Source organism: Diorhabda carinulata, chromosome 11 (genome assembly GCF_026250575.1).
Source record: "Diorhabda carinulata isolate Delta chromosome 11, icDioCari1.1, whole genome shotgun sequence".
Taxonomy (NCBI): Eukaryota; Metazoa; Arthropoda; class Insecta; order Coleoptera; family Chrysomelidae; genus Diorhabda; species Diorhabda carinulata.
Window position 1 is genome coordinate 10471494 of NC_079470.1, and position 11660 is coordinate 10483153.

Genomic DNA, 11660 nt, shown 5'->3' on the forward strand with positions numbered 1-11660 from the left:
ATATTGGCAGTATAACAATTTATTTAAAGTCAACAAAAATAAATATTCAAATAATCAACAACAACAAGAAAAACAATTTTAACAACAATTTTTAATGGTAACCTCCTCCCAAAGAATCTCCGCCTCCGAAACTACCGTGAGCGGTTAAACCCTCGTGACCCCCTCCATATCCTCCAGAAGATTCACTGGCTCCTAAAACGTCGCTGTAATGTTCGGCAAATCCAGTACCTTCAGATACTCCGTATCCATGACCTCCATGTCCACCAGATCCTCCACCTCCATGACCACCCGCGCTATATTTAGCAGAAGCAACGAAACTACCACCAAAGGCTCCATTATGTCCACTATCTCCTGAAACATACAAAGTCATATTGCATAAATATATTGCATATTTGCGATTTTTTTTAAGTATTTTTCTCCTATTTATTTTAAATGAATTGTTTTAACATATGGGGTAACTTACCATGGTTGGTTAAATCGAATATGGTACCTTTACCATCACCACCTCCGCCGGTACTAACCACACTGACTCCATGGTGAAAATCTCCACCAATAGAACCATCAGATGATCCGTGTCCATGTCCGTCATCTAGAGATCCGTAATCGTGTCCACCTCCTCCTCCGCCTCCAACAGAAGCTAGGGCAGCCTGCCATTCTTGACCACCTCCGAAGTTACTGCCTGTAAAATCAAAGGGTTAAATGGGAGGACACAAAAAAAACAATTTGATATTACAGAATGTCTGGTAGAATTTACTCAAAATAATCTATACAAATGCACATCGAGAAAAATGTTACAAACGTTTATAAATCAAGTTTATTGGTAGTTTTGTTCGCGGTACGTTACGGTACCGACAACATTCATTTTCTCTCTCGTTCGAGACACTTTATCTATACTGCGCATGCTTGAGAATGCGAGCTGGAACCTCGGAGGATAGAGAAATCGTTGCCATGGTGTCTTCCTTAGTCGGAACAGCTTCCACTTAAAGAAACTGTCCATACAGAAATATTACATATATGGTTTTCTACTATTTTTTTATCCATTATCTAAGAGTCAATAACCTTTAAGCACAATCTCGAGATGGCAATCAATAAATAATTAATGTTTTATGAAACGCCCTATTTGATATTAAATTTCAAGATAGTTATTTGTTTCAGTTTCCGTTCTGTTTACAACTTAAAAAAAATATGATTCTTCAAATTTATTGGTAAAAAACATGCTTTCTAAACATATCTTTGTGTAATTATCCATTTCAATAACCTGATTGATCATAAATCTATTGAAATTACAAAGAAAGTGAAATTAGAATATTCATTACATCTTTCTCTTCATATATTGAGTAATAAATATCTAACAGATTGATAATTAATTACGGAATTCAATAACTAGTGAATGTTTAATTAAATTATGTAACTCGATTTAATAAATAGAAATATCTAAGAGAAAGTTTAACTGATTTGAGAAAAGTTCGAAAATACGTCTAATTTTTATTGGTACACGTATATTTATAATTTATTTTTCATGGTAAATCGTTGATATAATTTTGAATGTTGTTTAGTGAAAATGATTTTTTAAATTTAACTATGAGTTTATATTGTTTAAATCTTTTTTTACAACTATAAAATCAAAACTCAATTTCTAGGTGTTTGAGAAAGATGCTGTGTAGTCCAGGAACCAAGGGTTTTAACCTGACACTTGGACCGATAGAAATTATTTTTGGTATACGAGCAGTTTTTGAACACTAAGAAAAAAATCGTTCTGCGCGCAAGCGGCTAAGGAAACTAGGGGTGAAAATCCCGGAAAATTGGTATTTTGTCAATAACGTGGAAGCAGTTAAAAATTACAATGCAATGTATATGAACAAACTTGTAGAACACGAAAATCTGCACAAGGCCTCTACATATTTTTTTCTCGAAAAATGTTCCATTTACAAGATACTGAGCTATAATCGGTAATATCAGATCTACGCTCAACAACGATCGTCGGTTTTGCAGGTTTTCTAGGGTTTCCCTGTAACCTGGCGAACCGGTTAACCAGCCAAATGGCCGAGGATAAGGAATAATGCAGCCACAGCTGTACTGGTCCTCTCCTGTTCAGCCAGAACAGCACAACCTCACGCAATCCACACAACCCCAGCCCTGTAGAGGAGCAACTCCTATATCAGGGCCAACTCCAGCAAACCTTCCCACTCTAGAAAATTTCCCTTATCCTACCTAAAAATCATCCGACGAATCTCTCTCTCGCGTCAACAAATACTTGCCGTGACGCTCGACTAAAATATCTATAACTTCCTTCTTTTTGGGCAAAAATTTCAAAGTAAACGGGATTTTGAGGGAAAATCCTTCAGCAATTGATATATACAGCTGGCAAGTGCCGTCGAAAATGGTTTTTATGGGCTAAAATAATTCCGTTTAATAAATAAACAGTGTAATTTTACTAATTTCTAACATTATTTTACTGAACTATTTCGACAAGCAGAGTTTCTTCCAAGATTCACTAGATAAAAATTGAACAAATAAAATATAACATTGATTCCCACTTTGTCTTTGGCCAAATTCAATCACTTTTTCTAAACACGTTTTTTAGTTTTAGTAGTCTTTGCGATTGACTTAAAATATCAAAGTGAAAAAGGCCACTTGTCATTTATTTTAAAATCCCATAACATATCTTCAGTCTTTCTGGTTTGTACTAGTAATTATTCTTTTTCACCTATTCCAGCGAAAATTCCAATTTCTTATAAACTTCACTCGGTCTATATGATTTCTTCCTTTCTCCCACTTTTAAGAAATTTATTTCAATTGATATGAAACTGTAGATAACAAAAGATTATGTTGCAATTTTTTGGAATACGGTTGATTCATAAATAAATAGTTCGAACTGTCAAAGCTATTTTCAGAATTCACAAATATCAAATGTGTATGACCGACAAATCAACTTTATAACTGATTTTAGTCTACTCAAATCACAAATGCACACAGTTACAGACCAATTAACTTGAGCATGCGCGTCACAACTCTCTTACCAGGAGTCCAATACTGAAAAACAACACTCCAAGGTCGCGAATCTCCAAAATGGACTATTTTTTCGAAGAAAAACATGAAGATATATTTTTGGTGAAAATTTTCATGCTGTTCATTCACATTGTATCGAAACTTTCAATCCCTTCCACGTTATTGACGAAATTGATCTATTTTTACAGTTTTTCCCAATTTTTCATGGCCGCTCACGCGTAGAACAATTTTTTCTTAAAGTACTTTTCAAAAACTACTTGTGTGTCACAAATTATTACTATTTGTTTTAATGTCATGTTTTATTAAAATTTTGGCACAGTGCCTGGACTAATTCTGGTTTTCGTGGCAACATTCTCAATGTTGCCACAGTGTGTTTGTTTCCCATTTATTAGTAAAATTTCATTTCAATCGTCGTGATTTTTGGTCTCTTCTGAGAGAGAAAAAGATTTCAACCAATTTCCTCCAACTATTTTCCTATCAAAAGAGAAGTAAAATCGAAACGATTTATCAAGAAAAACATAAAAAGTCTAAGAAGTAAAAAAGTTGAAGTTATTTCTCTAATTTATTAATGGCATGTTTAGTTAAATTTATTATCAAAACTCTACTTCTGGGTATTACATGTTAAATTCTCATTAAATTCGTAACTGGTGATGTAAACAATGATCCAAATTTCAATTAATGGTTTGATAATACAACATCACAAGATAAAGCACCATTTTAAAACAGTAAATTTATTAAATATTTTTGTTGTTTTCAATAACTAACACAACTGATTATCTCTTTATTGTTCACAATGCAAAAATTCTATAAAAAATAATTGTGTATATACCTTCTTGGCAATCACTACCAAGTACAGTAATTTATATTGAAGAGTAGAATTATATACTAATTGACTTTTATGGTGTTTTTAATGTTTATTGCCAGAATTAATTACGAATAAACAGTTGGGCGAAAGTAATTAATTTTATATGGAACGAAGTGAAAGATACCCAACAAAAAAAGAAATTTAATCCAATCTACAAATTTTATATTATGAAAGTGATAGTTTCCGTCGAAACTAGGTGTGCCAAATTATATAGATATTATTATTCACTTTTGTGTTTAGCATCTAAATAAACCGATAAATTATAAAAAAAACCAGTAGCGTTTCTAAGCATACTTCACAAATTCAATAATAATTAAAGTCTGTTCCGCCATACTTTATTTACTTTTGACAGACGTAATGTCAAAATAGGCAACTTAACTGTATAGTTGCATATCTAGGATCTAGAATTTTTATAAGTTTTTAGGTTTTCGTATTTAATTTTTTTTTATAAAAGTGTAAAGACCAAAAACGTAATTTTTTAAGTTGTTTAGCAGTAATGCTCTTCAAAATTGCACTAGTTGGAGTAAAAACATAAAACTAAAGAAAAATGTAATCCGTATTGATATCGCGTGATACTCTACATAGATAAAGAAAAAAGAAGGAGTTAAATTATATTGAACAATAACAAAAACAAAACTTTATATAACTCATTATTCTTAGAAATTATGCCCAATAAGCAATAATATTTTTTATCTGTACTTTACGTACAAATGAAAACCTCGGAAATTTACAGATAAATAAAAAAATGAAAACAGATAACAGGGTATATTAATGATACTATAAATTGTAAAATAGATATAGAGTTTTCCTAAAATTGATTTTAGATGCTTATACATTACTGTTAACCGTTAATATTGTTTGATATTTATTTTTCAAATGCCAATATCACCTCTTACTTACCAGAATCTATAATTCCTGGATAGCTGGTCACCAATCCAACCAAGGATGCAAAGAGCAAATACTGAAAAAACGACGGAAAAAATTATCAACTCCTAATTACACTGAAAAAAATGGTCTCGAGAAATGTTTATTGTCATTTTAAAACAAATCACTTTTGAAAGTTGTGAGGAAATTAATATAAATAATTCTAATATGTATAATTTTGTAAAGGATAATCCAAATATCTAAATTTTCTAACGTGTAACATCTACTTTAAGTTTTTTCGATTTCTGGTAATCAGCTGACTGTTACTAGGTAGCTGCGCTGTTGTCAATTTTTTTTGCACGTAGAAAGTAAGAATTTTATTTATGATACTTATTAATAATTCATTGGCAATATTTCCACTTTTCTAAATATTTTAAAAGAAATTAAACATTTACATTATTCGACAAATATTTTCATTTTGTATAGACACAGTTAAATCGCGATTATTTCAGTTGAAACAACTTTCATCTTGAACTTCATATTAAATATGTCATAACAAAACCAGACTGATGTCACTATAACTTGGATTTATTTTCGAAAATAAACTCCTCACCTGGTGCATGTTGCTTAGAAAACGACTCTCACAAAACGAGAACTGATGGATACGGTGAAGAAATTGTGCTTTTATACCCCCTTCACGATTTATACAAGTTGAAGGCGATTGTCTAATGACATTGGGCGAAAGTAATATTCTTTCTCCGAGCCCGTTACGATGACTATACAATTTAACTATTAAATCCCTAAATCTGACACAGTTACAGTTCTTTCAACTAATATGATATTAATTTCTAATTGGAATAAAAAATAAACTATAACGTTTATTATTTTCCGTCTATACAGAACGTCCTCAACTTATTCAGTCTTCTCACAATCATTTTGAATAAAAGAATATTTTTGTATATTATTCAAATGAAATTTAAAACTATTTTCGATTCCGAAATTATATTAATCTACTAAATATTGGAACGCAACATTATGTTTTGAATTTTTAGTTTTCTTATCTTTTGATCATGAAAAATAAATTGTTGATAAGGAATGTGGAAGCTAATGGCTATGGAATTAGAGAAAGTATTTGATGCGAAAGGGACTTGTACACAAAGACAATGGCGACAGCGTTAATTAGAGAAGAAATAAGAAGGAGACTGACAATTATGTTAAGACTTTCCTTTTAAGAGAAAAATTTGTTTTATGACCAGTTCAACGAGACAGAATTTTAAAGCAATCCTGGTTTTTGTGAATACAGGGACGTCTTCGGTAGTTTGGTGCTTGGATCTTTTTACATATCTAAAAAAAGTGACATTCTAATGAAGATTTTATTTTGGAATTGTTAAATATTACGCTTACCGTCGCTATATAACGTAGAAAACACTTAAACAACTGTCCGCTTATGTAAAATGTTGGTTCTAAGTTATAGGTTTTTTTTTGGTAACCAAGTAATGCAGGAATCGAATAACCGTAAAGTTATTATTTTGTCCTGAGCACGAATCACAAAAAATTGCTAGTTCTTCTACTTCCATGGACAGGATCTTATAAAAGATTTAATACAGCATGGAACAGACTTCGTCAGCTCCTTTCTTAGCAACAGATTCATCGTAGGTGTAAAATACAGATCTTGAATTTGACAAAATATGAATATTGAAACTAATGAAATTTTGTTGACGTAGTAAACATAATTGGTAGTGATGTTTGGACAAGGTAAGTTTTTTTGGAAATCCATGGTGATACTTTCCATAGTTAGAGACTTTACGGCACGTTTGCGGTAATTTCGCTTTAGATTATTAAATTTTTGACCTTTTCTTAGAGGAAGCTCCTTTTCACCATCTTTTTCGCCAAATCATTGTTTACAATCTTCCTCGTTTTATCATCCGGGATTGAATTCAATTTTAGAGTAAGTGAAGGCTTTCAAGATATCACACGTACTGCATGTGTCTTTGCCAAACGATATATTAAAGTTGCTTTCAAAAATTCCTCGAAAAGTTTCGTAGGAAACTTTGTTATCAGTGTTGAGAACAGAAAACATTTTGTGTAGTTTGACTACATTTAGATCTTCGGGCAGGTAAATTTAAAAAGTTATATTAAAAAAAAACATCAAACGGATTTCGTGGTTTATAAAAAGTAAGCCAAAGGGGCCGTACGTCCCTTCGCCGAATTTTAGAATATCAATATATCTAGACAGGACTGGCTCCAGGGCGGAGACAGGTTCGTAACATTACGAAAAGTAGGATTCGGTAGACAGGAAGTTTTCAATAAATCCCAAGTTTTTAGTAAAATTGGTCTATTTATATATAACATTTTGACAATAACTATCTCAGTTCTATAAATTTGTAAGAAAGTAAGTAAGAAACACATAAATTTACAGCTAATAAATTTAACAGAACCTAAAAGTAAAACCATAGACATGGTTCGTCTCAATGAAAAATCACAAATACAAAAACTTTAATAAGCTTCTCTTTGCTAGAAAAAGCCAACTTTCTCATGTCAACACTTGATAAATAAATAAATGCAATGAGGACTATAACATACTATACAAATTCAGTTGATTTAATAATTAATTAAACAAAAAACATTAACATATATTATATATAGTAAAAGTAGAATCTAAATTTTTAAACCGCATAATGTGATGTGTACTTTAAAATCAAATCAATTTTTGGGCCCTGCTATATAGTTTAGTCAACAAGTGCTTTTTGGGTCAAAACTTTTTCGCCGTCTTCTAAAAATATGATTGAGGTGTCATTCGATTCGTAATCGCTTGTAGAGAGTTTTGGATAAATTCAGAATGCGCTCGCAAAAATTACAAAATTTATAAACAATTAATTGGAAAAAGGGGGTTTGGTTTTTTTCTTATAACTGAAAAACTATTTGAAATATTCTGAATCTGAAAAAAGATTCAAAAAAAGTCCCGGCTCCTGGAACTGTAGGACCAATATTTATAATTTTGTTCATAATATTAATTAATTCTTTTTTTAATTATTTTTATTAACGAGAGCTATCGAAAAATGATTTTGTATAATTTTTATCTTTTATTGTTTAATATATTGTTATAAACAAATGGACTATTTATAAGATAATTAAAAAATTCTTTTTGAAAATATAATCACTGATGCAAATTATGATTGTTAATAACAATGAGAAAATTTACAATTTTTTCATTCTATCGATGGCAATTTCTTCTAAAACCTTCAAAGAATGGCCCCACAAATGGAAAAAAATTGAGATTTGTAGTTTAACAATTACCTCACAATATACAATCTACATGAAATTGTTAATTAGTAAATGCATAACTTATTGAAAAATCGCGATTAACATTTTTTGTCGGTGGATTATTTTGTTGTTGATCTATCCTGTCTGTTCCTAAATTTTTTCAAATCAAAATTCCAATATTTACTGTTTAAATAATATTTTTTGTTGCGCTAACCCTAATACCCGTTTTCAGACGTATTTTCAGTCCTCAATAAAAATTATAAATATTGGTCCTACAATTCCGGGAGTCAGGACTTTTTTTAGTAAATTACCTCCGCTTTTCAAATTTTTTTTCAGATTCAGAATATCTAAAATAGTTTTTTATCTTTATTATTATTATCTTTATAAACCATTGGATCAAGTTTCCTAAAAAATATAGTGTCACTATAATGTCAGTTGCATGATGGTAGTCATAGCGGTGATAAACAGTTGTTGAACGTATTTTTACATAATCAACTAATACAGGGTATCAAACGAAAGTATTGCTAAATTTTTAGCCTCGGTATCATTAAACATCACACTCTTCTCCAAACAATTGTTTTCGTCTTTCAATGACTCTTCATCATCCAAATTTAATAATAATATCCAAATCATCCTTTTTCCACCAGTACAAGGCCACCTCTCTAATGAGTACTGAATAAATACTGTACCACTAGGAAATAGTTTGGTCACCATGAAGACAGCAATTATTAACAACTATCATATGATGTTACCAAAACCATAGCATTATTGTGGTAAGGTAGAATTTCTAGAACTGTTGATGAAATTTATACTGCTGCAACACCAACACACAATTTCCCTGAAGATGATAACTTTGTTTTCGAAACTTAAGAGGGACAATGTAATGGTAGCAGTAAACAGTATGTTCAGTAGTTGTAGCAGTAGTAAAAAGTCTGAATTCAAACTTAGTTAAAACAACATAACATAAAAATCTTGTTAATGTTGGATACATTCAACTTAATTTAAAACCTTTACTATCCTCAAATAGCATTTTTTTATCAGTTGTTGAAATGTAACAAGAATATTTTAATTTAGAATAAAATGTGTTTCTGTAAATACTATTCTCAATGTTCAAAGAATATACAATGAACTTCAATGAAAAAAAAAACCTTTTTGGAACTTTTAATCTAATCGCAACTGTCCCAATCTAGATCCTCCTTATATCACAGAGCTTTTCTGTGGTACTCGGGTGAAGCGTTTCCATAGTCTTGAAGACTGAATAATTGTGCACTGTTTTTTATCAAATATTTCAAGAAATCTTGCACATTTTGAATAAGCAATTGAACACTTCTCTCATCTAATGGTGTATATGCTAGCATGGCACCTAATTTTACAAATAAGCGTAGTAAATGAAAAGCTCCATATATTTCTGACATTGGTTTATCAGGATAAGTTTGAAGAATTTCTGCATATTGTGGTCTTTCAAATTTATACAGCAACTGTGTGCCTAACATAACATTGAAATATTCTTTGATACCTGCAAATCAAAATGTATTTGAAATTTCAATTGAAAGAGTGAGAAATATATTCAATAAACTTATTACCTTTCACTATTTCAATTGTAGCAGATTCTTTACTAGAATTATTGGATTTTGTAGACTTCTTGTAACTTAAATAATTTTCCAATATTTGATCTACACTAGTTTTAGCTGGTAGATTGAATAATTTTCTTTGTCTAGTAATTACATCCCAATCATCTACTAGCCAAGGTTTCAATTCATCAGGAATTTTCACTTTGACTTCAACTTTACTTAGAAATTGTTCTTCCGCTTCAACAGACGGATCTAAACGTCCCCTTTTCTTCTTTGGGACATCTGAACTTGACTCTTGACCACTGGAAGGAGTGGGTGGTACTTCTTTCTTCTTACCTTTGGAATACAAAAAATTATTGACATATATTGACATCACATTTATCCTTAAATTTACTACAATTAATTCTTCTACAGATTGAATAAAAGTATCAAATTATCTTATATATTTTTTTCTTGGTTAAGCTTCTTTAAGTAGAAAATCAATTTAAACTGAGTGAATCACACAATTCATAACGAAAAACATAAAAAGATGTGAGAAGTAAAAATTAAAAAAAAATATCTTATAATATGATTCTATCAGAAAGTACATTTACCATTCATATTTCTGATTGATAATTCTCTTTTCATTTTGACACTGACTTAAAATGACAATTTTAATATGAATAAAATATATTTAAAAATAATGTCAAACAATACAGGGGTATTCAAATATTAAGATAAATATGACAATTTTTAAAATATATTTAAAAAAACTGCATAATTTGGGGATATTCTGACAGTAAAATTTTCAAATATAATCTACATGTTACATTCTACTAATAATTTGAAATTAACAAAAAAATAAAAATAACAATATTGTTAAACAAAATTCAGTTTCTTTCAAATACGTTTTATTAACATTTAAGTCCAGGTAGAAATTTGTAAGGAGAACATTTCTTTCAATATAAACCTAAATAAAAAATAACTAACTTGATAAAAGATTATTTTCATGAATCATCATATTTATGCCACGATAAATGATTTATAATTAATAACACCTAGATATAATAATCAATATTGTAAATAACAAACAAAATAGATAGTGAAATTCCTTTCAAAATTAGTTTGCTGTTATATGTTTTGTTTAAAATAACACTTTCTACATAATTTCTATTTAAATAAATAAATTATCCATATCAAAAACACACAAAAAAAATTCTTCACCTTGACTTACCTTTAGTTACCTCTGCCACTGGAGTACTTGCTCTAGAATCTCCATCTTTTGCAACTTCGCTTTTTGCAACACTGGTTTTCTTGGTGACTTTCCTCGTTTTACTTTGTTGTGCTGAATGAGCTTTTTGAACTTCCTTCTGCCTAGCAACGTTTGCTTCATTATATTTCAACACTCTACTCTCAGGAACCCACTCATCCCAACTGCAATAGAAGAATTCTTAAAATAAAACTTTGGACAACTTACACTCCATTACTTTTTGTTCCAACCAGCGTAATGTATAAAATATTTGACTTGTTTTTCTTTGGTAATGGTTGATTTCAAACATTTGGCTTCATATATTAGAGGTCCATGAAAACATAAAACTTTTTCTCCGTCGGAAAATTTTAATTTCGGTGGCATATTTGAGGAAGACGTTCTGTATGGAAAATCAAATTTCGAATATGTTATTCCTTTAGATATTCACCTGGGGAACAGTTGATACCCGTCAACAAAAAAAGTAAACTTTACTCTGTCATTTAACTGTCAATTCATTGTCAAAATTTGTATTTATAAACAAATATACAATACTGCGTTCGGCCATGACTCTGATGGTTCGGTATCGTTCGGCAAACCACTTTATTTCGATCTCACAGAATTCGGTTCGTGCTCGGTCTCTTTGCTCCGAATCTTGAAAGAGAGCTCTCAGATTTTTTTTGACTCTCAATATTTTATTTGACATTTTAATAATTATCAATTAGCAATTTTATTCCATAGTTATTTGTATTATGTGTTATTTTTGAATATAAAATAAATAGTCTTATTCGTAATGCATAAGAACTGACTGATTATAATACTTCAAACTTCCAGAGGTCACGAATTGATATTCAGTACGACT

At 30.3% G+C, this 11660-nt stretch overlaps 2 protein-coding genes across 3 annotated transcripts; both read right to left on the reverse strand.

The window, feature by feature from the left end:
- Positions 1-3: 3 nt before the first annotated feature.
- Positions 4-5448, reverse strand: LOC130899329 (uncharacterized). Of its 2 annotated transcripts, XM_057809206.1 has the most exons (4): positions 5352-5448; positions 4775-4835; positions 464-679; positions 4-351 (listed from the first exon to the last, which is right to left on the reverse strand). In XM_057809206.1, exons 1-4 carry the CDS (start codon positions 5358-5360, stop codon positions 92-94), a joined length of 546 nt encoding a protein of 181 aa, XP_057665189.1. In that variant the 5' UTR covers positions 5361-5448; the 3' UTR covers positions 4-91. The 2 variants fall into 2 exon arrangements, with proteins under 2 accessions (XP_057665189.1, XP_057665187.1); XM_057809204.1 differs by lacking the exons at positions 4775-4835; positions 5352-5448 and adding an exon at positions 3021-3271.
- Positions 5449-7056: 1608 nt separating this feature from the next.
- LOC130899325 (mortality factor 4-like protein 1) lies at positions 7057-11326 on the reverse strand. The gene is made up of 4 exons (XM_057809199.1): positions 11040-11326; positions 10787-10986; positions 9586-9909; positions 7057-9518 (listed from the first exon to the last, which is right to left on the reverse strand). The coding sequence occupies exons 1-4, from the start codon at positions 11183-11185 to the stop codon at positions 9205-9207; spliced, it is 984 nt and encodes a 327-aa protein (XP_057665182.1). The 5' UTR covers positions 11186-11326; the 3' UTR covers positions 7057-9204.
- Between the last annotated feature and the right edge of the window lie 334 nt (positions 11327-11660).